This window comes from Podarcis gaigeae (assembly GCF_964106915.1).
Source record: "Podarcis gaigeae genome assembly, chromosome: 17".
Lineage (NCBI taxonomy): Eukaryota > Metazoa > Chordata > Lepidosauria > Squamata > Lacertidae > Podarcis > Podarcis gaigeae.
The window spans coordinates 30,854,861-30,880,730 of NC_139694.1; the positions used below are offsets into that span (position 1 = coordinate 30,854,861).

At 47.0% G+C, this 25,870-nt stretch overlaps 3 protein-coding genes across 5 annotated transcripts in view; 2 read left to right on the forward strand and 1 right to left on the reverse strand.

Moving 5' to 3' along the window:
• LOC310834590 (alpha-2-macroglobulin-like protein 1) overlaps positions 1-4,721 on the forward strand; it is a 49,686-nt gene extending 44,965 nt beyond the window's left edge. For both annotated transcript variants that reach the window (XM_083718353.1, XM_083718354.1), the window contains exons 34-37: positions 1,228-1,296; positions 1,458-1,560; positions 2,702-2,743; positions 4,641-4,721. In XM_083718353.1, the coding sequence (XP_083574479.1) occupies positions 1,228-1,296; positions 1,458-1,560; positions 2,702-2,743; positions 4,641-4,666 (240 nt within the window). In that variant the 3' untranslated portion in view covers positions 4,667-4,721. The remainder of the gene's footprint in view (positions 1-1,227; positions 1,297-1,457; positions 1,561-2,701; positions 2,744-4,640) is intronic.
• Positions 4,722-10,125: 5,404 nt separating this feature from the next.
• On the forward strand, positions 10,126-17,843 carry LOC310835135 (C->U-editing enzyme APOBEC-1-like; the record flags this gene model as incomplete). Of its 2 annotated transcripts, XM_083719917.1 has the most annotated exons (5): positions 10,188-10,240; positions 12,066-12,093; positions 14,170-14,570; positions 16,246-16,366; positions 16,663-17,843. In XM_083719917.1, the coding sequence occupies 5 exons, from the start codon at positions 10,213-10,215 to the stop codon at positions 16,670-16,672; spliced, it is 588 nt and encodes a 195-aa protein (XP_083576043.1). The 2 variants fall into 2 exon arrangements, with proteins under 2 accessions (XP_083576042.1, XP_083576043.1); XM_083719916.1 differs by lacking the exon at positions 16,663-17,843 and having other exon boundaries at positions 10,126-10,240; positions 16,246-16,370.
• Positions 17,844-20,109: 2,266 nt separating this feature from the next.
• LOC310834588 (alpha-2-macroglobulin-like protein 1) overlaps positions 20,110-25,870 on the reverse strand; it is a 75,421-nt gene continuing 69,660 nt past the window's right edge. Inside the window, exons 33-37 of the mRNA XM_083718348.1 lie at positions 25,612-25,702; positions 22,998-23,066; positions 21,985-22,087; positions 20,576-20,617; positions 20,110-20,370 (exon numbers count right to left, since the gene is read on the reverse strand). Coding sequence (XP_083574474.1) covers positions 20,345-20,370; positions 20,576-20,617; positions 21,985-22,087; positions 22,998-23,066; positions 25,612-25,702 — 331 coding nt within the window. The 3' untranslated portion in view covers positions 20,110-20,344. The remainder of the gene's footprint in view (positions 20,371-20,575; positions 20,618-21,984; positions 22,088-22,997; positions 23,067-25,611; positions 25,703-25,870) is intronic.

The window sequence follows — 25,870 nt, forward strand, 5'->3', positions numbered from 1 at the left end:
ACGCCGGCTCCCTCGGCCAATAAAGCGAGATGAGCGCCCAGTGGCATAGCGTGAGGGGTGCAGGTGGGGCCGGTCGCACCGGGCGCAACATCTGGGGGGGTGCCTCCGGAATTGCCGAAGAGCCTCGGGTGCAGGCTGTAGCAGAGCCCCATGTCTCGCGGAACTGACGAGCTGTGCGCGCGTCTGGGCTGAAGGCTTCCTGCAGGCAGTGGCTCTCAGTGCTCGCCACAGTCCCCGCGCGTCAGGGCCGCGGAGGGCGCGCCAGGCAGCCCCTCCTCACAGCCCCACCGCCGCCACTGCTGCTGCAGCTACTGGGCCATATTGCATTTTCCTCGCCTCTCTGCCCTCCTCCTCCTCTGGGCAAGCGGCGTTGTTTGGGCAGCAGCGCCAGTGGCAACTCACCTCAGATCACCTGACACGGACCCGCCGCCGTGGCTATCTTACCGTAAATACCTCAGCCCAGGCAGCAGCAAGAAGAAGCTGGCAGCGGCGGCAGGTTAGGGGTTAGGGGCGCAAATTACTTGCCTTGCCCCGGGTGCTGACAACCCACGCTATGCCGCTGTGAGCGCCGCAACCCCAGAGTCAGCCACAACTGACCTAATGGTCAGGGGTCCCTTTATCATTAATGATCTGTTGGGAGATGCTGCTTTAGGCTTGTTGTGAAAAACCAGTTATAGCCATTTACCTCAAATCCTCTCAGATTGGCACCATATCCAGCTTGCTGGAAGCATCTACCCACTGAAGAATCTGAAATGTTCCCCTGGCAAGAGAAAAAGGAGAACGCATGTCTGAAGTGTTGCTTATACAACTCATTAGGCATCCTATCCAGTGCAAGATGAGATGGAGAGGCAGTTGCTCGAAATTGCTCTCTTATGTCCTGTCTAGGCCAAAAACAGTGTGCAATTTCTGATGGCAAGCAGCCCTCCCAGGCGCAAAGGTCTTGGGGCATTCTCCTCCTTTGAACGAATAAGGGTTTCTGCCAAGTGGAATGTATGGAGGCTCAGGTCTGCCTATCAAAAAGATCCAGCCAAGGAAGTAACGCGGTAGAAACAACCTACAGGCCACAATTCAGCTATCCCTAGTATTAAAACAAAGATGCAAATCTGTAGGTTGAGCAGCCCACACCTCACCTTTTGCATGAATGCACAGATCTCATGAGTGGCTGCAGCACAAGACTGGTATAAACAAAAATCCTTAACTGTGTCCTGCTGTTCTATATTCTGACAGCTGGAAGGGAAAGCCAACGTAAAGAAGGTGGAATTTGACCCCGACAAGATCAGCATCTACCTGGATCAGGTGAGAACTTGGATCAGGAGTACTTGGGAGGGGTGGCTGAAGAGACTTCATTCCAGAAGTCTAGGAATGTGGAAAAGCAGGTATGTATAATAGGATTGTGGTCTGTAGGAGTGATTGCAAGAGCTAGATCTGATATTTTGCCCCACTCTGTTTCTCTTTAGTTGGACAGCACTGTTCAAACCTATGTTTTCTCTGTGGAGCAAGAAATTGACGTGCTGGATCTTAAGCCAGCGATAGTGAAAGTCTATGATTATTACCATCCAGGTAAGCATCTGATTGGTTACTCCCCATTAATATGCAACTGCATTATGACTCCGCAAGTCCTGCCTTTTTGCTCCCACAGAACTTTGCCAGGACGCGTCAGTCTCTCAGCTGCTCTGATTCTGTGGTGGTTTTTTTAAAAGTTGTTCTTCCCCAGTACCTGCCATCCATGGGCAGCTGCCAGGGCTCTCCACAGCTTGACAGGGTCCACTGCAGCTGACATTTACCCTGGGTTCTAAGTAGCCCAAGATCGCTGGGTTCTAAGCTGCCATTTTAAATTCCCACCATCCCAATGTTGTGTCATTCCAGGACATTGCAAGAAATGTAATTAGTAGGCACTGTGGGTTAAACCACAGAGCCTAGAACTTGCCGATCAGAAGGTTGGCGGTTCGAATCCCCGCGATGGGGTGAGCTCCCGTTGCTCAGTTCCTGCTCCTGCCAACCTAGCAGTTCGAAAGCACGTCAAAGTGCAAGTAGATAAATAGGTACCACTGTGGCGGGAAGGTAAATGATGTTTCCGTGCACTTTGGTTTCCGTCACAGTGTTCCATTGCGGCAGAAATGGTTTGGTCCTGCTGGCCACATGACCCAGAAAGCTGTCTGTGGACAAACGCCGGCTGCCTTGGCCTGAAAGCAAGATGAGCGCCACAACCCCGTAGTCACCTTTGACTGGACTTGACTGTCCAGGGGTCCTTGACCTTGACCTACTGCATTTTCCGCTCTATAACAAGCACCAGACCACAAGACGCATCTAGTTTTTGGAGGAGGAAAACAAGAAAAAATGTATTCTGAATCTCAGAAGCCAGAACAGCAAGAGGGATCGCTGCACAGTGAAAGCAGCAATCCCTCTTGCTGTTCTGGCTTTTGTGATAGCTGCGCAGCTTGCATTCGCTCCATAAGACGCACACACATTTCCCCTTACTTTTTAGGAGGGAAAAAGTGAGTCTTATAGAGCAAAAAATACAGTATTTGTGTTCTAATTTTGGCAGGCTGTTTTTTTATTGCTTGCAATATGTTACTGATATTTTGCTCTCTTAAACGTTGCTGCACGTTTTATTTCATTGCCCTGGGATTTGGGGCTGCAAGGTGGCATAGAAATAAAGGAGAACGTAACATCTCACAGGCAATTCTTCTCTCTCGCTCAGATGACCATGCAGCTGTTGAATATAATGCCCCCTGCAGCACAGGTATGGAACAAAGCAGCTCTTGTGACTTGCTGGTTTGTATGGGTTGAGTCACTTCTCAGGAACATTAGAAGCTGCCTTACACCAGATCAGACCTTGATCCATCTTGCTCTGTATTGTCTACACTGGACTGGTAGCCGCTTTCCAGGGTTTCAGACAAGGATTCTCTCCCAACCCTACTTGAAGATGCTGAGGATTGGACCTGGGATGTGAAGTTGAACCAGACCTATTCAAGCACCCTGTTTATTTATTTTTTATTCTTCCATTAGCACTTAACTCTCCATAACATGGGAATCCTCCCCTCCAGCCCCCCAAATTGCTATCTTCAAATTTCATCCGCAACAAAGCATTTCAATGGAACTTATAGTCCAAAATACCTGAAGAGTATCAGGTATGGGAAGGCTGCTTTAAAGTGTCCTGTGATCTGTAAAAGGGAGGTGAGGGGTATTTTTTTTATCTTATCCCCCCACCCTTAGTCCCCCTTACCTTAGCGTGCTCAGCTGCTTTGAACTACATCATTCCTTCTTTCAAGAGCACTTAACTTTTAATTACAGTCGTACCTTGGTTTTCAAACAGCTTAGTTCTCGAATGTTTTGGTTCCTGAACACCGCAAACCCGGAAGTGACTGTTCCAGTTTGTGAACTATTTTTGGAACCCGAACGTCCGACGGGACTTCCGCAGCTTCCGATTGGCTGCAGGAGCTTCCTGCAGCCAATCAGAAGCCGCGCTTTGGTTTTGGAAGTCAAACAGACTTCCAGAACGGATTCCATTCAACTTCCGAGGTATGACTTCTAACTCCATTGTATCATTAAGAACAACAGCACAAATACATGATGGAATCATAACTTTTAAAAGCACAAGGAAAGGGCAGGAAATCCATTTGCCTCCTTAACAAAAAACAACCACAACAGAGCCACTCTTGTCAAGAACTTGCAAGAGCTTTAGGAAAGGAAAGCAGAGTGAGCAAGAATGTCTCCTTCTCACTCATATAACTATTGTTACAAAAGTCTGGCACCTGTCCCTCTCTCGGCCAAGCCGTGGCAAGAGCGCATAATAGGATCTCAGGCGCCTACATAGGATCTGTGCCCCTTTTCAGAATAGAAGACACAGTGGTGGCTGTTGTGCTTTAAGTAGTAGATTCCCCCCCACACACACACACACCTACCTGTTTACACCCTCGGTCTGCATGGAGCGGGTCCAGATCTTACTGCATTGCCCAAAGCATTGTGGGCAGTCCTTCCTTCTCTCTCGCCAAGATGGAGCCCACCTTTTCTTCTTCCCAGAAGCCCCTTGCCCTCCCCCAGAGCAGTTACCCTGGCAGCCTTCCAAATCTCCAGTCTCTGGTGTCTCACCTGAGAGCGGGAAGTACCATTGTCTTGTTAACGACCCATAATGGCTCTCTTAACTGCCCTAGTTTGTCCAGGCTACCCAGGAATTCCTTTGCAGCTTATATTCTCCCCTCAGATCACAAATAACCCCAAATCCTAGCATTTATTAATTCCAGTATTTAGGGGGACACCCTCTTGTGTAACACCATGTTCTGCCCACTAGAGTAGACAGAGCACAGCAGCCTATGCAGAGGTGGAAAATTTGTGACCCTCCAGATGTTGTTGGACTCCAACTTCCATCAGCCCAGACAGCATACCTGATGGTCAGGGATGATGGGAGTTGTAGTCCAGAAATGTCTTGAGGGACACAAGTTCCCCAGCCCTGCTCTAAAGCCTTGGTAGTGTAGACAGTCAATTGCAATTTTTCTTACAGTTTTCAGTGGTAGTGTTAAAGGCTTCCTGCTGGAAGCACCACCAGCCCACGAAAATGATTGATATAAAGTTGAGGTATTGTACTATAGACTGATGTACGTATGCATGCTTTAAAAATAAATTTGTGTTTCTTTCCACAGAAACCACAAAGGAAGATAACCACTGAGACAATCGACCATTGTAACCGAAACACCCCAGTGAACAAAGAAATTGTTACAAAAGACTGTTCTCTTTGTGTGTCATTTGGGGGGGGTGGGGGCAGGATCGCTTATTTTTATCACAAAAGCACTAAACAGTAGAGCTGAAAATTGTCGTGGAATTCTGCTCAGTATTGATCCAGGGCAGATACCAGCGTATAGTTAGCAGAGTAAAAACTTAAACACTTAACTTAAACTTACAATAACTTGTAATAAGTCTAAACCTTAACACTAAGCATACTATGTACAGAACACCACATCAGAAGGAAAAGAGATAGAAAGAGGAAGTGAAACCCAGGCTCCTCTAGCCTATTTTTATAGTTAGCATGACATTGACAGAAGAGATCAGAGAACCAGTTTAAGCCAGCTGTGCTCTTCCATTCATATTTTTACCGTTCCTTCAGAATCCTGTTTTGGATTCTGGATGGCCTGGCTATGCTAATGAAATAGACTAGACTGTCACTGCAGAAAGCTTCAACACAGGTTTGCTTTCCTCGAACAGTGGGTACAAGCAGAGGACAGGAAGCGCTGGACACTGGATAAGGTATTGCAATAATACAAGGGGACACACACATCAAATTGGTGTTGGGTGGGAGGAATGATCCACCCTGGGAACTGTCATGGGAATTGGAGGAACACTTGTCATTTGAATGCTGATATCTGAAAAACTGGAAAGTGCTAGTTTAAACAGTTTATGGAACAGACAATAGCAGGACATGAGCCAACAGTGTGACGCGGCAGCTAAAAAAGCCAATGCAATTCTGGGCTGCATCAATAGGAGTATAGCATCTAGATCAAGGGAAGTAATAGTGCCACTGTATTCTGCTCTGGTCAGACCTCACCTGGAGTACTGTGTCCAGTTCTGGGCACCACAGTTCAAGAAGGACACTGACAAACTGGAACGTGTCCAGAGGAGGGCAACCAAAATGGTCAAAAGCCTGGAAACGATGTCTTATGAGGAACGGCTAAGGGAGCTGGGCATGTTTAGCCTGGAGAAGAGGAGGTTAAGGGGTGATATGATAGCCATGTTCAAATATATAAAAGGATGTCACATAGAGGAGGGAGAAAGGTTGTTTTCTGCTGCTCCAGAGAAGCGGACACGGAGCAATGGATCCAAACTACAAGAAAGAAGATTCCACCTAAACATTAGGAAGAACTTCCTGACAGTAAGAGCTGTTTGACAGTGGAATTTGCTGCCAAGGAGTGTGGTGGAGTCTCCTTCTTTGGAGGTCTTTAAGCAGAGGCTTGACAACCATATGTCAGGAGTGCTCTGATGGTGTTTCCTGCTTGGCAGGGGGTTGGACTCGATGGCCCTTGTGGTCTCTTCCAACTCTATGATTCTATGATTCTAGGACAAACTCAACAGTGCTTCACCTCACCATTCTGGAGGAAAGTGGAATGGAATGAGTTACCAACAAAAGTGTCTGGATACTCTGCCAAAATGGAAGAAGTGAAAGATAGCGACTTCAGAAAAAGGGATCTCTTACACTAAATGCTCATAGCCAGCAGAATCATAGAATGTGACTAAGCTGCATAAAGAGTGTAAACACACCATCAAAACCTGTGCAGGATTTGGAACTTGATTCCCCTGTAGCCTCTTATTGCAAACTGAGTAAATCCTCTTATTTTTCCCCCACCCTGGTGTGGTTTATTGGGCTTGCCACCACAGCATTGGACCTTCTGTCTCACAACATTTCTGGTAACGTGGGGTGGGTCTTTTGTTCATCCTTAGTGTCCAGAAGTGGCTGGAGTGAAGAGCTTGCAGCCACCATCACTCAGCGCACACCAAACTGAGTATTTGGAAGATCTGCCATAAGATGATAATAATAATAATAATAATAATAATAATAATAATAATAATAATAATAATAATAATTTTATTCTTTATACCCCACCCATCTGGCTGTGTTTCCCCAGCCACTCAGGGTGGCTCCCAACAGAACACTAAAAATAGAACAAAACTTCAAACATTAAAAACTTCCCTAAACAGGGCTGCCTTCAGATGTCTTCTAAAAGTCAGATAGTTGTATATTTCCTTGACATCTGATGGGAGGGCATTCCACAGGGCAGGAGCCACTACCAAGAAGGCCCTCTCAAACTTTTCACCCTCTGGGCCACTGATGAGCTCAAGAGCAGGGGGGAACTTACTAGTTGGAGCCAAAGAGACCTGTGCAGACTGAGGGAAGATGATGAAGCTAAGCCCTCAAATGGCAGAGTTTTTATGTGTCCCGTGTCCTCACATTCTGGAGATGGGGAAGTAGATAGCTCTGTGTGGGTTTGTACTCCCCTGGAAGGAAGTTAGGGGCTGTGTTGTTTACAGGAAGGGTAAATTCTCTGCTCTGCCCCTCCAACCCACCCACCCTCACTTTGCAATTGCTATTACTCCAAAGTTAGCCCTCCTCTGAGCAAACCCAGTCAAACTTATGGACATGACTAACTTAGGTACATTCATTTCACTGGGTCGTCTCTTATTGAATTCTGCCCTAATCCTTGACCCCGGGGCTGCAGGCACCATTGGCCAAGACTCCAAGGAGGTGCCATGCCCCAATCTGGTGTGCCCACCTCATGCTCTCTCTCACATAGTGGAACAGGAGGTTTGCACATGCACGCACACACAGATCCATCAAGCAATCTGGGAAAGATCCATCAAGCAATGACTGGGAAGGGAGGCTTATCAATCAATAACCACGATGGCTATGCTCTGCCCTCCACAGTTGGAGCCACTAAATGCTTCCGAATACCAGTTGCTGGAAATCACAGGAGGGGAAAGGGCCCTTGTGCTCGAATCCTGCTCCCTGGTTAACCACAGGCACCCGTTTGGCAACTGTAAGAGCAGGATGGATGGGAATCCCCCTCACGCAAACTGCCCTCAAACTGTCATGCATCGCTGAAGTTCTGTGTCAAATCTGGGTGTGGTGAGAGGTTGCTCTGAGGTAAAATTCCAGTTCTGTGCGTGGATTCAATGAGGGCACGCTTTTTTCTCATCATGCAATGAATTCTCGCCTCCACACACAGACACACAAATTGCACAATTATCACTTTTGCAGTCCCTCAGTAGTTGAAATACAGCACATGATGCACATACTTACCATATTTTTTGCCCCATAGGGCACACCAGCCCATAGGGTGCACCTAGTTTTTTACGGGAGGGGAAATAAAGGGGGGGAAATTATTTTTCCCCCAGGCTTTATTTCCCGAGCTTCCCCCAACCCCAGCCCCCAGAACAGGCTGCTATCCGCAAGCCTAGGGAGCCCTGCGGGAACTCCCGCGGGCTCCCTAGGCTTGCAGATAGCTTCCTGAAGCCTGGAGAGCGAGAAGGGTTGGTGTGCACCAACCCCTCTCGCTCTCCAGGCTTCAGCGAAAGTCTGCATTCGCCCCAAAGGACGCACACACATTTCCCCTTCATTTTTGGAGGGGGAAAAGTGTGTACTATAGGGCGAAAAATACGGTATATGATAACATCCTGGCAGTCCACAGGGTATTTTCACACATACCTTTGAAAATATCTTAACTTTTCATCATAGATCGGTCTATTATCATGAATCAAGGGCCCATGAAAGGCAAATGTGCTGTCCAGGACCAGTCCCAGGATCAAGACCAGAGCTTGTATGGTTTGACAAAGGGTCTCTCACTCTCAGTCAGAACTGGGAAGCTAAAGGGATGACTCAGCCCTGCAATAACCCCTGGCTTTTTAATCCCTTCTTAAGGTTTTGCCATGCAGCAGAAGGAGGGAGCTCTATGCAGAGAGAACAGGATTGTCTTGAGAGGGAATCATTACTTGGAGACAGGGCTGGGGCATCATCCCTTGAAAACTCAGATATGTTCAGCTTGTTCTTCAAGCTGCTAGTGGCTTCCAACAAAAGATTTAAAAGACACTAAAACATCAGATATTAAAAACTTCCCCAAACAGGGCTGCCTTCAGATGCCTTCTAAACATCAGACAGTTGTTTATTTCTTTGACATCTGATGAGAGGGTGTTCCACAGGGCAAGAGGAAAGAAAAAACAGCAAAAGAGGCTTGGACAACGGAGTCTGCCTCTTTTCTTTTGGCCTTAGGTCCACCCCCAGCTGGCCGTCCATTGTCCTCCCTGGCCAAGGGCAGGTCAAAGTCCGGCCCAAGCAGGTGGGTGGCACCCGCCCAGGTGAGCGCCGCTCGGTGCCGCAAACCCCAGCCACCTGTGGGGAAGGAAGGGCGGATATTATCTCTTCCGGCCTTGTACACATGTGAGTGGCAACGTCCCAAGGTCTTTATCCCTGAAGCTGGTTTGTGTGTTGGTCAAAGAACAGAAGGATCACTTGGTTAGGCAGGAAGAAAGGAACAAAGGACCAAATGCCCAAATTTAGAAGATCTTTTCTAAAGAGCTGGGTCCTCTTTTTCAGGTGGCCAGCCTAGGGGGAAAGGGGGGGGGTAGACCCAGGTCTGTGAAGAGATTTTGAAAGGGTTAACAGTTGAGAGTCAGCTGGAAGAGGATGGAATCAGTGGGTGCTCCTTGGGGGTGGAGGGGAGAGTGTTCAGCAAGGAAAAACTGAGAGACAGTAAAGGGTTGAGGAGTTGGAAAGGGATTATTGTATGGCAGGGAGAATTCAGTTCCTGTTGTTGTTTTTTAGTCGTTTAGTCGTGTCCGACTCTTCGTGACCCCATGGACCAGAGAACGCCAGGCACCTCTGTCCTCTTCTGCCTCCCGCAGTTTGGTCAAACTCATGCTGGTAACCTCGAAAACACTATCCAACCATCTCGTCCTCTGTCACCCCCTTCTCCTTGTGCCCTCCATCTTTCCCAACATCAGGGTCTTCTCCAGGGAGTCTTCTCTTCTCATGAGGTGGCCAAAGTACTGGAGCCTCAGCTTCACAATCTGTCCTTCCAGTGAGCACTCAGGGCTGATTTCCTTAAGAATGGAGAGGTTTGATCTTCTTGCAGTCCATGGGACTCTCAAGAGTCTCCTCCAGCACCATAATTCAAAAGCATCAATTCTTCGGCGATCAGCCTTCTTTATGGTCCAGCTCTCACTTCCATACATCACTAAATTCAGTTCCTATCTTAATGCAAATCTATCTAGTTCTCCCTTGGGTGACCAAAACACAGCTTGTCCTTTGAAACATACGGTTTTTGAAGTGCAGCAATCCAACCTCACAATGGGTTTATTTGGGGAATACAAATATTTCATAAATGTCTGCAAAAAAAATGCAGATATCTGCGAAAACATTGTACACAGATGCAATATTTATTGGGGGGGGGGGTGCCTTGCAATAAATGTGAGAATTATTAGGAATTGCTGTTGTTTGCCACTGTTTATGGTGTGAATGTAATTTGTAATTCTCCTTTATTGTGGTGCTTTTGTAACCCACCCTGGGACTTTCGCTGAAAGATGTGCTATCAAATAAATAAGCAAGCAAATAAATAAATAAATGCTGGAGTTTCGTTTGTTACCATGAGCCCTTTCTGGGGAATGGAAAGTGAAACAAAGAATGCTTCGTATATAAGAAGCAACAAGTCCAGATGCTTGAAGCACAGCAAAATGGATCAACAGCTGCCGACAGGAAGAGGTAAAATTCCAGTTCTGTGGGTGGATTCAATGAGGCCATGCTTTTTTCTCATGAATTGTCATGAATTCTCAATGAATTCTCACCTACCGCCCCCCCCATTGCACAATTATCATTTTTGCAGCCCCTCAGTAGTTGAAATACAGCATGTGATGAACATACTATATGTGGGTGGCAGTGTGGTCTAAACCACTAAGCCTCTTAGGCTTGCTGATCGGAAGGTCAGTGGTTCGAATCCCTACAATCCTCGCTGGCCCAAGTAGGACAAGTTCAGCCAGCTAGCCCTGGTGATTATCTAATGCTTATTAGATGGATTTCCCCTAAATTGATTTCTGAACTTTGAATTTTATTGTTATTCATGTTTTTATACTGTATTTTATGCTGCTTTTGCAATAAGTGTTTTAGATTTGTTGTTAGCCACCCTGAGCCCAGTTTTTGAACCAGGAAGGGTGGGTTATAAATATATTATTATTATTATTATTATTATTATTATTATTATTATTATTATTACAATGGGGTGAGCTCCCATTGCTCCGTCCCAGCTCCTGCCAACCTAGCAGTTCGAAAGCACACCAGTACAAGTAGATAAATTTGTACCTCTGTGGCGGGAAGGTAAATGTTGTTTCCGTGCATTCTGACTTCCATTACGGTGTTCCGTTACGCCAGAAGCGGTTTAGTCATGCTGGCCACGTGACCCGGAAAGCTGTCTGTGGACAAACGCCTGCTCCCTCAGCCTAAAAACGAGATGAGCACCACAACCCCATAGTCACCTTTGACAGGACTTAACCATCCAGGGGTCCTTTACCTTTACCTTTACTATATGACAACACATCCAGCTCCCAAGAGATTGCGATCTACTCCCAGTATAAAAAAACTGACAGTGATCTACCCATTGTTGTTGGAATTCTTGAGCTTTTTTTAGAGGGGAGTGGCCAGAGTTGTTGAGCTTTTGGGGGGAGGGGGGAGGAGTTTTTTAGTCCAGCGATCGCTAAGGATCCCATGATCGATAAGGATCAACAGGTGATCTACTGGCTGGACATGCCTGCTATATGATAACATCCTGGCAGTCCATAGGGTATCTTCACACATGAGACTTAGAGGCTGTAGTTCGGTCAGATTTGTAATAGGAAGATATAGCCTGCATTAACCAGAATACTGTAAAGAGAAGAGGTTGCCTTACAGTCAGATCCTGCCTGTGAAATTGCATCATGTTTGCATATATGTGTATAATCTTGAAGATAAAGCTGTTTGGCTTAAGGCTCAATCAGACTTCCACTTGTCCTGCCACTTTCTCCTGGGGAAACCCAGTCTTTACTGCTGATTCGCAGGGCAAACACCACACCACTTGGACCCATGCTTTCTAGACACGGGACAAGGAGAAGTGTTGACAAGCCCATCTATATGCATCTTCGTCAATATATATTGTCTGTCTGTATGTATATCTGTATATAATCCATGAGCAGATCATAGTGCAATAAGAAGTATTTTTGCTGGTTGTCACCTATGACAGCATCAGCACCACTCTGTAGTCCTTGAAATGCTTTGTGGGTCTTCTGTTTTGCAGCTGTATTGCCCTACATTCTGATTTATAGCCATTTCAAAATTCCCTCTATGTGGTCTTTGGCTTCCGACATTCAGTACAAATCATACAGGAAAAGGGAAGTCAAACAAAAAACTTGTCATAATGGGGTTGTACGTGCTTAAATGTCATTGATTTCAATATGTGTGCATAACTGTGCATTGCCTTGTGGCCATTATTTTTAAAGTGACAATTCTTTAGAAGGTTTTAAAAGCCATGTTGCTTAATTGTGTAATTTACTTCCAACAGGTCCATTAGTCAGAGGCAACAACCATAGGTAAGAAAGGCAATTTTGTATATTGCACTCGAAACATAGAAAGCAACTCAGTCGTTCAGCCCGGACACTGAGGTCCAGCTCCAAGGGCCTTCTGGTAGTTCCCTCACTGTGAGAAGTGAAGTTACAGGGAACAAGGCACAGGGCCTTCTAGGTAGTGGTGCTCACCCTATGGAATGCCCTCCCATCAGATGTCAAGGAGATAAATAATTATACAACCTTTAGAAGACATAGGGAAGTTTTTAATGTTTAATGTTTTACAGTGGTACCTCGGGTTAAGTACTTAATTCATTCCGGAGGTCCGTTCTTAACCTGAAACTATTCTTAACCTGAAGCACCACTTTAGCTAATGGGGCCTCCTGCTGCTGCTGTTGGAGCACAATTTCTGTTCTCATCCTGAAGCAAAGTTCTTAACCCGAGGTACTATTTCTGGGTTAGCGGAGTCTGTAACCTGAAGCGTATGTAACCCGAGGTACCACTGTATTATGTTTCTGTATATGCTGGAAACTGCCCAGAGAGGCTGGGGCAACCCAGTCAGATGCGTGGGGTACAAATAATAATAATAATCTACATGGAGGAGCAGAAGCACTAAGAACCAGCTTCAAACAAGTTATGTGGTAACCAAACGTATCAAATATTTCTCTTTGCAAATGTCCACTTCTGTATAGTACAGTAGTTCTGTTCCTTTTTGTGTCAGTTTTTGCTTTTGCTTTTGCCTTTTCATTGCATTTCTTTACCTTTCTGCTTCTGAGTCATGTCAGTGTCAGGGACTGGGCCGAGAAGAAATGGTGGAGACCTTCCCTGCCTGACCCCTCCAGAGAAGAAGAAGACAGTTCAGAATTACAACAGGGGTTTGAGGGATGTCACAGCTCAGAGGCAGATGAGGTGGTGAAATATACTCAGAGTCGCAAAGTGATTTCATGCTCTTTATTCAGCTCATAGTGGTGAGGAGGGATGAATGAAAGTCCCCTCAAAGTATCTGCTTTATATACATTATTTACACAATGGGCTGCACATGGGCTGCTAATTCCGGAATTCTACTGTAAGCCAATCAGGTTGTGGATTCACTTTTATCTGGAGCATGATTGGGTGGTTCCTGCCAACCAATCATACTGCTGCATTGTTCAAGGACCAATCAGACTGCTGCCTTTTGGATCCTATTGTTCTAGGACCAATCAGACTGCTGCCTTTTGGATCCTATTGTTCTAGGACCAATCAGACTGCTGCAGTTTGGATCCTATTCAACTCAGTACATAACAGGTGGGAAGCTGGGAAATAATGGGGGGAGGAGGAGGAGGAAGAGGAAGACCAAGAGGGCAACAACTAACGGGCACAGTGTCTTTAGAAAGCATTCCAGATCACCTCCCGGTGATTCTTGAAAGTAGGAGAGCAAAGAGCTTAGAGGCAGAGGGCACATAGCAGCACCCGTAGAAGTGATAGATGAGGCAGTGGGAGAGACAGAGGGGGTGGAGATTCACTAAGGGGAACGCCATTATTCCAAGAGTCTGAGTCATGTCTGACTGTTATTGGGGTTCTTTAGCCAGGAGTTACATAGCAGGTATAAATAATAAAATTATCGTCGTCATCATCTGTGCAATAGATCACTTCACTGAGTAACCTCACTGCAACATCCTGCACCAGTGACAGCTTCTGGATCAGTCCTAAGGGAAGCCCTATGTAGATTAAGTACATTACAGCAAGACAATTTAGAGATTACCAGTGCATGAGTCACAGTGGCCAGGCAAGCCTGGTTCAGGAACGGTTGTAGCTGGAATAGCAGGTGGATTCTGGTCATTAATAGCTGATTGGGCTTCCAAAGGCAGAAATGAATCAAGGAGCACTCCCAGGGTGCATACTAATCCATTTAGGGGGATTCAAATCCAGGCAGGTCGGACACATTACTCTACTCCTAGACCTGGGAACCACCCAGCCATAGGAACCAAACTTCCCAGGATCCAGTTTCAGCTAATTGTCCATTATTGCATCTAGACACTGGTTCGGAAAATGCATGGCCTCATGTGATTCGGATATTGATGAGTGATGAAACATTGCCTGTCTGTTGTCTCATTTGCTCTAAAGGTGGAAACTCGAACCAGATGTGTTTTGGCGGAATTACACCCCTATAGGACGACCGGAGCGTACTCATCTCCTGTATCAAATCTGCTGGGGACGAAGCCGCAGGTACTGGAGAAACTGGTGTACAAGCAACCGCACCCACCATGCTGAAATCAACTTTTTGGAAAATGCCTGCGAGGAGATAGACCGTCGGACAACCACCCCATGCACTGTCACTTGGTTTCTAACATGGAGTCCTTGTGGTAAATGTAGTGGCCGTATAAAGCAGTTCTTGCAGGAACACCCACATGTGACCCTGGAGATACGTGCTGCACAATTATTCAATCCTAATTACTGGTTCAATCAGAAAGGCCTCAGGAACTTGGCTAATTTTGGAGTCCGGATATACATCATGCAGCTGGCTGGTAGGTTGCAAGCTTAATTTATAATTAGCAAATGGATGGTGGACAAAAGACTAGGCAGGGGGTTGATAAACAATACGTCTTGTATGGCAAACCCATTTCCCCATAACTTTTGTGTCAGGGACTGGACTGAACAGGAAGGCTGGGAAGTGTCCTCTCGGTCTGCTCGGCTCCTCTCAGGAAAAGAGGGGGAGTGGGAAGTTTCACCTTCCTTGTCTCCAGCAGTTTAAAGTGGAGGAGACAGGGTTGAATTACAGCTGAATAAAGAGTAGCCTAGTTAGGAGATGGTAGAGGAGGAGGTGGAGGGAGGGAGAGAGCAGCCGGCAGAGACCTCCCTGGAGAGTCTGGGGAACGTCCTTCTCCAGGGAGAAGAACAGAGAATGCAAAGGAGTGTAACTCTTGGGAATTTCCATAGGTACTCAGGATGTTGTTGGGGACAGAAGAGGAGGGACTCAGAGTAGGCAATGTCTCCTTTGCGTGGAGACATGGATTCTTCGTCTTGCACCCAGACGACTGAATAAAAACCATAAATACAAACTTGCTTGTTCTTCTTGCCTTTGATGCTACCAGGGGAGAAGGGTATTCTCCATGCCTGACATTTTGCAAGAAGGAAAATTATGGGCGATCGGGTTTTCCATGGGTTGACAATTGCTCTGATTCAGCAGTAAACAGCAGCGTAGCATCATTTGCTGGTGCCCGGGGCGTTCAGGCGTCAGGTGGGGAACAGAGGGTGAATGGAGCCCGCCACACCGGCCCAGTCCTCACCACCGGAACCAAGCAGGGCTGTGCTGTGCCTCCTGCCCACCTGTGCAGGGGGAACCCGGCCAGCTGATGTGGCCATTGGCAAGCGAATCCACTGATGCTCATGGAGAGGAACACTGGGCCGGGCCATGCTGACGTCACCCCTTGCCTGCTTCCCTACACCTGCACCCATGGCAACTCACCATCCAAGGGAGGAATGAGTGAGTGCTAGCCAGACAGCCATTCAGTAAGGGGGCCAGGGACATGGTGGTGAGGCCAGGCTGGACTCTGGAGCCCAGGGACCTGGAGCAGCAGGCAGGCCTGACCAGCATCCCTGCATGGGGGTGCCTGGTTTATGCCCCCACAAAATTGTGTGCCCAGGGCCATGGCCCCTCTTTCTGTTAGGATATTTCTGTTCCATCTTAAAAAGGGGACAGGCTGTTGTGAGTCACAGCCTGCGTACTTCCGGCTCACAGGAAGTTTCTGTTTTGTATATAGCTTTTGTTTCTCTCTGTTGCCTCGATACTAAGGCAGGCAGTCATGTTTTTCCTTTGTTCTGACCAACTCTGAATAAAGTTGTAAATATGCTCTCCTGGGTGCATCTTTCGTTGTGGAAGCTCTGCGAAAAGGGCATGCATGAGTCCTGGAATGTGGACAGCTATTTCCAAGGCTCGTGTCGCTAATTGACTGATACTGTTTCCACGGAAGACCGGGAGACAACGTGGAGGCATGATGGCCTTTGTCTCCCTGGCAGTATCCCAACACTTCCCCCCCCCCCCACACACACACACATGCTACACCCCTGGCAATATATAGTGTGTTTTTCAGGGAGGGATTGTGGGACAAAAGCTTAACCACTTGGACCCATGCTTTCTAGACACAGGTCAAGCAGAAGAGCAGACAAGCCCTTAGACTTACAACCTATTTATTCCCTCAGATTATTTATATTGTTGGAGAACATTTGTGGCTCACCAAAGGAATGAAGAATACTTTTCGCTACCGTGGCATTTCTTGCCTTCAATAATGTTTTATTCCCAACAACTGGACTCCATCCTCAGGTAAGTTCTACTTTGAAAGAGATGAGTACAAAACGTGTGAAATTTCCTTGAGGAAACTTGCTTGCCCTTCCATACTGCTATTCCCAAAATGCCTGTAGCTACTTTCAGGAGGAGGAAAAAGATTCCCTGGGTGTCTGGGTTGCCGGAGCTTTTGACAGAGCAGCCCCAATCCTTTTGCCTCTAACTTCTGCCCACTAGTATCCTATGAACCTTGCTCCTTTTCTCTCTGCAACAGCTGTCATAGAAGAATCCTGCTCCACCCTAAACTCACTCTCCAACTTCATCTCTCTTCACAGGCCTTTCTGAGTTATCCCAGGTGCTGTGGACCATCACCTTCTGCTGTCATCAGAGGATCTGTGATCTCCTTAAGAGCAGAAAGTTCTGATGATTCTTTTGCCAAGCCTTAAATATCTTTGTATTTCATGGGCAAACTAGATGCGATAGCAAACACATTTATAAAGACATTGACCAACGACGGGCCCAGGATAGCACCCCACTTGTCACATTTTTCCAGGATGACAAGGAAGCCTTAATGAGCAGTCTTTGGGTTCAGCCAGCCAACCAGCTACAAATCCACCTAACAGCTACCTCATTCAACCCACGTTTTACAAGCTGCCTCGCAAGAATATCATGAGCGATTTTGTCAAAAGCCTTACTGAAATCAAGATACACTATGTCCACAGCATTCTCCTGATCCACCATGCTTGTAACTGTGTCAGAAAAAAGATATGAGCGTCGTCTGGCATGACTTGTTTCTGAGAAACCCATGCCGGGTCTTAGTAATCACTCAATCCTTTTCTAAGTGCTCACAGACTGACTGCTGAATTATCTTTGCTAGGACATTTTCTGGTATCAATGTCAAACTCAAATTTGCGGAAGACAAGGCTTTCATTGGCTACTAGGCAAGGTGTCCTTGTTCCACCTCCTCTGTCAGAGGCAATATGCCTCTGAATTGCAGTTGCTAGGAATCACCAGTGGGGAGTGCCCTGTTGCTCTCATGTTCTGCTTGCCTGAGTCCCATCTGGTTGGCCACTGTGAGAACAGGATGCCGGACTGGATTGGCCTTTGGCCTGATCCAGCACAGCTCTTCTAATGTGCTCATGAAGGTAACCTCTGGAAATCACTGTTAGGCACAATTAACTTCCCTTTCAAGGGTAAGAGCAACTGCAGGGTGTGGAATGGCTTCTTCAGATCACAGCAGGGCAGTAGGATAAAACCTCCCCTACCGGCTTGCCTGCAGCAGTCCCAATTAAAATTGCCCCCAGACCTGCTATTAATTTTAAAATGGACATGGATACAATTTAAAATAATGTGTTTAGCATCTCGTTTCTCCACTTGTGTCTTCAAATGATTGTTATGCTTTTTAATAAGTTAGGAATTATTTTTATGATGTATGCACTTAAGTCCTGATTTTTCTGTGTCAAACAGTAATGTCCCTCCAGTCAGACTTCTAAAAATAAACTTTACTACTTTTCTTATGAACTGTGTGACAGACAGCGCTGTCTTAAGCATATCTGGCGCGGTGGTGCAAAGCTCCCTCCACCCCCACCCCCGGTTCCCCAGAGTTTTTTAGGGAGGACTGCGCTGCTGGCGGGACTGGAGGAGGCGGGCAGTGGCTGGAGGGCAGCTCCTCTGGTGGGGAAGAGGCAGAGGCTGGACGCGGCACCTCCCGGCTCAGCTGGCCACTTCATGCCACGGTGGCCACGGCAGATAGAGGCTCCAGGCGAGGCACTGCTTCAGAGCGGCATGGCGGAGGCGGGCGAGGGTGGCGAGCTGATGCCGGGAGGTATCCCTGCCACTAGCCTCTATGGGTAAGACGCTCCAATGACAGACACCATCGCTGAACTGAGGCTTGGTTCCCAAGCTTCAGCAAAATGTAGGATCAATGATATGGACTCTAATACCATAGCAATACAAAGAGGCACAAAACAAGGATGCCCATTGTCTCCCTTCCTATTCATCCTAGCAATCCGAATCCGGGCAGCCCCTGACATCAAGGGAGTGGTAATAAAAGGCAAAACCTATAAATCAGGGCTCTTCACAGACGACCTGATGGTCACAACACCAGACCTCACAAACACAGCAATCACTCAACACATTCAGAATGGTGTTGGCTTACCAGTAAAATGTTAAGTCCAAGGCTATGTGTTTCAACACCCCACCTCATATACAAAAAGAATTTTCCAACATCAGAAAGATAAAACTCTGCCGTACGAAATTCAGATACTTTGGGGCACAAATAATCAGAAACCTCAACAAACTATACTGCCACAACTCTAACCTCCTGTGGCGACAAATTCACAATGGCCGGAGGAGATGGAACAATACTAACTTCACGCTCTCAGATGAAATAGCCATGATCAAAATGATCACCCTTCCAAAACTGACCTGCCCTATTCCAAACCCTTCCAATCTGGATTCCACTAACCCAACTCCGCAAATGGAAGAAAAGAATGCACCCGTTGATTTTAAAGAGCTGGACGTGGCTGCCTGCAGCTCTGTAGCTGGCTGTTGGTTCTCCATCCCATGACTGCCATGCGGCCTTAACAGCATCCTTGTGGAGACACCTATTCCATTTAAAAATACTAATTTGCCTTAACATTCAAAAGCAAAAGCAAAAACCACCTCTTAATATGTGATAAGAATGAAAGTGTGCCGCTCCGCTCTGTTAAAATGCCACTTCCTGTTGGACTGCTTTCATGGGAATGTGGGCTGGTTGGAGGTGGCAATTTATTGTTGGAGGTGCTATATCAGCTGCACTGGCTCCCGGTGGAGTACAGGATCAGGTTTAAGGTGCTGGTTTTAATCTTTAAAGCCCTATATGGCTTAGGACCCTCGTACCTACGGGACTGCCTCTCCTAGTATGTCCCATGGAGGACCTTACGGTCTTCAAATAAAAACATCTTGGAAATCCCGGGCCACAGGGAGGTTAGGCTGGCATCAACCAGAGCCAGGGCTTTTTCAGCCATGGCCCCGATCCGGTGGAACACTCTGTCATAAGAGACCAGGGCCCTGAGGGACTTGAAATCTTTCTGCAGGGCCTGCAAGGCAGAGCTGTTCCACCAGGCCTTTGGCCAAGGCACAGTCGGACACCCTCCTTCGGTAATCCTCACAGAACTCTAGCCCAATGGTTGCCATTAATTTGATTTTGAATTGATTTTAGAATGAATTGGTTTTAGAATGCATTTCAATCAATTGATTGTGATTTTATGTAAATTATGTTACTTTTATTTTTGTTAGCCACTCTGAGCCCGACTTCGGCTAGGGAGGGTGGGATATAAATATTATTATTATTATTATTATTATTATTATTATTATTATTATTATTCCGCCTCTACATTGGGTGGTTGTTGCATAGGGGAGGGTTCTACTCGCCTGAGATATCTCTAACTCTGCCCAGTTTGGGTATCTGCACTGGGGTAGCAGATGTGTAGCTTTCCACCAGCACATCTGAGCAGTTGTACTGGTTCATCTTGTGGCAGTGGTACATCTGGCATCGCACCAGCATAGTGAGGCTCCTGCCATAAATGCTCAGCCCCGTATCATGCAGAAAGAAGATCGCACAGGGGTGAAGTACTGGGTTGTGGGGGAGGGAGGTGAAGAGATTAATTGAAATTGTTAAAGACTGGTATATGATTTAAGAGATTTAAATTTCCATAAAGCTCCTATAAGGAAAGCAGAACGCAGCAAGAAATATCAAGTAAAGGTATTGGAAAGGAGATCAGTGTGAATGAGACTTATGGTTTTACTATATATGATTTTATTTTGGAGTTCTCTGTTGTAAAGAATGTATATTATGTGAAGAAAATAATAAAAAAGAGAGAAGTGCTTTTGTGCTTGCACACAGTGATCTTTGGAGCCAAGACATCATCTGTACATGACCTAACACAGGAGTCTCAAAACAATGACCTAAGATGGGAGATCTCCTGCAGCAATTGTGCTGTTCATCTGGGTTTGCTTCACACCTCAGATGCAGAGCTAGTGGTGGTCTTTCTTTGTGCTCTCTGTGGGAAGAAATACGAGGAAAATAAGGCACCATATATTAAGCATTGTGGGTCCAAGCCAGCCACCCATCATGATGTGGAGGGAGGGGAGTTCTCCTTGCACAGTGGATACCTGCACAATTCCACCTAAATCTCACCAGCGGCCATTATGAGCATTATGTGACTCTCCTTTCTGACCTGTGCCCAAGTCTCGTTCCATCCTTACCTGTGCTGCAGGGAGCGTTATATTCAACTTCCGCACTGTCTTCTGTTTATGAGAGAGAACAATTCATGAGACAGAGATTGAGCCCCAGAGCAAACCTCTCTCCCACCCCCATCAGCAGGAAGTCAGGGTCCTCCAAAAGTTTCTGAACTACAGCTCCCATCATCCCTGACAATTGGCCATGCTGGCGAGAGCACATGGGAGTTGGAGTCCCATGGCATCTGGAGGACCTGAAGGATAGCTGAAGGATAACATGAGACTTCTAATCCCAGGGTCATGGCTTTGAGCCTCATGTTGGCCAAGAGATTCCTGCATTGCAGAGGGTTGGTTTAGATGACACTCGGGGTCCCTTCCAACTTTACAATTCTATGATTCTGTGTCCACAAGTTCCTCATCCCTGTTGTGGAATCCCACTCAGGGAGGGTGGTGTGAGAAGGACACAATGCGTCCTTCCACCCCAGCCTCGCCCTCAAGGGGCTGGTGTCAGGGAATGGTCTGAAGATGAGGACTAGAGAATGCATTCCATGGCAGACCAGCTTCTCTCTGATGGAGAGCTGGAGGGGGAAGAATTGCATGCTCGCCCCCTTGCCCACAGCATGTTCAGAGAGAGAGGCAGAAGCTGAACAGCTTAGGGGGGGAGTTACCCAGTTACGAGATAATGACGACAGAACCAGAAAGGAGGGGGCAGCTAGCTGAGACATCTCTTGAGAGCGTGGAGGGCTCTCCTCCCCATGGACTTGGAGGTCTGAACGTATCAGACAACAAAGGAGTCAGAGGGAGGGAGGAACTTCTCATAGATGCCCAGATTGCTGCGGAAGCCGGAAGGATGATTAGACTAGGCAACCGTTCTCCTTGCGGAGAGCTGTGTGTTTGTGCTGGCAACATAACGCTGTAATAAAAGGACTATAAATCTATCAACTGCTCGTTAATTCTGATCTGTGACGTTATCAAAGGGAGGGGAGGACTCTCCACGCCTGACAGCTGGGATCGAAGGGTGTACGGCTGCGGAAATCCTTCTCACGCCGCCCTCCCCAAGCCGTGTTGCGAGGCTGGGATCCGTTCAGATCGCAGCATCACAATGCAGTGCAGGGATGGCTCAGGGATGGCAGCGTGAGTAGCGCTCTCCCCCACCCCGATGCACCCAGGGCAATCGCCCTGGCAGAACCCACCACCACCACCCTTGGCAAAGGTAAGTGTGGAGAAGTCCAACTAGCATGACTTCACACATGCAGATGCTTGGCATGAAAACAGACATAGAAGGATCGCAATGAAGGATTACTGAATGTCCCTGGCAGAGTTCTTTGGAGCACATATGCTTAGGGAGAAGGGGATTGGGAGACAGGCAGGATTGGGGTGATCTATAAATGCACTTTGTGATGAATGGTACCCATTTCCAGCAATGAGATGCTTACCTGGATGGTAATAATCATACACTTTTACTATTGCTGGCTTTAGATCCATCACTTCTGTTTCTTGTTCCACCGACACACTGTAGTTTTGAACTTTGCTATCCAGCTGAAGTCAGGAAAGAGGGGTAGGAGATTAAAATGGCAGGAAGTGTGTTTGTCCATCAGAAGGGATGGGGTGGCAAACAAATCTAATTAGGATCAACTACAATGTGGGCTCGTCCACACCTCCATTTGCCCCACTGCTTTTGCCCCCAAAGAAATCTGGGGTTTACCGCTGAATCAGACCAAATGGCAATCGGGTTTTCCATGGCTTGATGTTCGTTCTGACTTAGCAGCAAAAAACAGGTTTTCCAGGGGAAAGCTGCTCGAATCCACATCTCCACCCCCATCATTCAGCCCGGACACTGAGGTTCAGCTCTGAGGGCCTTCTGGTGGTTCCCTCCCTGCGAAAAGTGAGGTTACAGAGAACCAGCCACAGGGCCTTTTCAGTAGTGGCACCTGCCCTGTGGAACGCTCTCCCATCAGATGTCAGGGAAATCAACAACTACCTGACTTTTAGAAGACATCTGAAGGCAACCCTGTTTAGGGACGTTTTTAATATTTGATGTTTTATCGTGTTTTAAATATTCTGTTGGGAGCCGCCCAGAGTGGCTGGGGAAACCCAGACAGTTGGGCAGGATATAAATAAATTATTATTATTATTATTATTATTATTATTATTATTATTATTAGCAGAAGACAAGTAGAAAACTGCCCAGAACTATACTTTCTAGGCACGGGGCAAGCAGAAGTGTGGGTGAGCCCTCTGATAGGCAAGTTTTTGAGTTCCCCAGGACACTTCTTCTGGCTTAAGGAAAAAGAGGGAGTAAGGAAAGGTCTCCCATCTAGGGCAGGCTTTGCTTTGGTCCTTACTTCCATGCCCTCCCTGCCTGACTCAAAGGTGGAGCACTACCCCAGAACCCCTTCCACATATGCCTGATCTTTGTCAATCTGATAGAGATCTGAGTAGGCCTTACCTGATCCAGGTAGATGTGGATCTTGTCAGGCTCAAACTCCACCTTTTTGACGAGGGGCTTCATTAGGAGCTGTCAGAATATGGAAGAAATGGGCACTATGAATGAACAAATCAAGCCAGCAGCCCTAGGCCACCACTGGTGGGCTGCCATCCCATAAAACGTGGGCTTGTACAAAACAAGGACAACAGTTTTATAGATCCTCACAATTGTTGCACAGAAAATGACTAGAAGGTTCAGCACTCTGAGACACCTTACTGCAGAATATGATACATATATGATATACAAAAGAGAAAATAAGGATAAATATGAGTAAATGGGATACTTTATAACAGGCTTCATACAGGAACAGGGCACTGTTTGAAATGTGGAACTTCCCACACCTAGAAAAATAGGGGCTCAGTGTCACTTTAAATTGTAGCAGCAGATTGTCACCAGACACCTTAATTCTGTCCACATCTTTGTCAGGATTGGCTACTTGGGGAGAGGAGTGGGCCACAGAACCTGTGGGAAATCTGGGCTTTGGGCATTTCTCCCGCCATCGCAACTTCAGAAGGACAAAGCCAAACACTCGCCTTCTTGGGCCTGAGTTCAAGGCCAATGCCCTTCCATTCATTTGCAACAGGAGTTGCAGGAAACAGCCCAGCAAAGAAGCTTTGCGCTGATCAGATACTGTAGATTCCGAAGTATTAGGCGACTGGGCGTATAAGACGACCCCCAACTTTTGCTGTTCAATTTTAGAGTTTTAGAGTTATAGAGTTTGAGCGCTGCCAGAGGTGGAGCGTGCACCCCTCTGCTGCCTCTGCCGTCACAGCAGCAGCAGCCTGAGACGAGGTGTTTGGCGGGAGGGTGAGCGGGTGAGCGCTGCGCTCAGAAGGACTTCCGCGTCCCCTTCTGTGGGGGGGGGGGAGGAAGAGTAACGGCAGAAGGGGCATCTCTGCTCACCAGCTTCCTCTCCTCCTTCCCAACACATATACCCAGCGTATAAGACGACCCTTGACTTTTGGGGTGATTTTCCAGGGATAAAAAGTCGTCTTATATGCCAGAACATATGGTAGGTGTTATTGGTGGATAAATTCCGTGTTATATATTATGCAGTGCAGCAGCAGCACATCAGGAAAGAACGTGATCTGTTAAGAGAGGATAGTAAAAATACATATACGGTTTTACCTAAAAGAGATGCACAAAAACACACACATCAAGCAAGGAAGTGGTACAAACACACTGCCCTCTGCACATCCAGACAGCCTACCTCATTGCCTGATTATGAAAGGAGAGCAGAGCAGAGAATGAAATATGTGGAAGGACCAGGGGAAAAGGATGTGCCTGAGAACTGGAGATCAGCTGGTTTAGAAGGAAGAGGCTGAGCAAGTGGGGATGAAGTCTGAGAATTTGACCCTGAGAGCTGGGCAAGGGAGCAGGGATGAAGAGAGATGGATGAATGAATGGCTGAAGCAACCTGGAGCTTGTGTCTCTTCCTGAAAATGGACCCTCAAGTGTTGGGTTGAAATAACAACAGACGAGTGGTGAGTGTCATATGGGAGGCATCTCTCGAGAAAGTCTCGGGGAGTCCCTTTTATTGAATATTACAGCATTGCCACATATGTGCTTATTGCTGATTGGTTAACACAAGTACAAAGCAAAGGTTGCATATAAGTATTAATCACCAATAGATTAAAGGCTGGGAAAGGGAGCACAGAACTAGACAGGCATGAAAACCTCCTAATTAAAATATAACTAATGATTGATATAGTGGGACGCAGGTGGCGCTGTGGGTTAAAGCCTCAAGCACCTAGGACTTGCCGATCGAAAGGTCGGCGGTTCGAATCCCTGCGGCGGGGTGCGCTCCCGCTGCTCGGTCCCAGCGCCTGCCAACCTAGCAGTTCGAAAGCACCTCCGGGTGCAAGTAGATAAATAGGGACCGCTTACCAGCGGGAAGGTAAACGGCGTTTCCGTGTGCGGCTCTGGCTCGCCAGAGCAGCGATGTCACGCTGGCCACGTGACCCGGAAGTGTCTCCGGACAGCGCTGGCCCCTGGCCTCTTGAGTGAGATGGGCGCACAACCCCAGAGTCTGTCAAGACTGGCCCGTACGGGCAGGGGTACCTTTACCTTTACCTTTAATGATTGATATAGAAAGGCTTAAACAATTACCAATGATTGATATAGTGAGACTTAAAAGAGCATAACAATCACGTTCCGTAGATGTGCTCAACTATGCATTAAGAACAGGTCAGAGTATAATGTTTTTCCTGAACTCAATGTGAACTGAACATTGTAAAGTGATGAGTGAGTGTCTTAGAACGGTTTGTGCGGCATCATATGCAGAAGCGAAGCTTAGAAGCAAGACTTCCCATCAGGCCACAGTCATGTGCAGAAGCAAGGCTTTCCTTCACTCAAGAGCCAAGATCCCTCCTGAAATGCTCTGCTAACAGCTTAAGCTGTTTTTTGGACATCTTAATTTCATTCTTCAGTTCTTACTGTTGCTTGTGGATCTTAATTTTGCTTTTGTCTTATAGAAGCCGTTCTGAATGACTCTACACAGCAGTGTCGTGGGACGAAACAACTAAAACGAAAGGATTACTGAAAGATGGGGAGAAGCCAAACCAAATGGTCTTACCTGCTTCACAAACTTCTTCACAGGGATATACCCAGACAGCATATGCACCTCTATCAGGACCATGTTGGTTTCGTTGCGCTCCCCTGTGTAGCTAACGGGAGAAAGGGAAAGGAGTTTCCATAAGAGAGGCAGCTGAAAAATCATCTGGGGAGATTTGGGATCCAGTACAGTCGTACCTTGGTACTTGTACATTTTGGCTCCTGAAGTGTCCGAGTTTTTGAATGTTCTTTGGAAGCTGAACATGGCTTCTGTGGCTTCC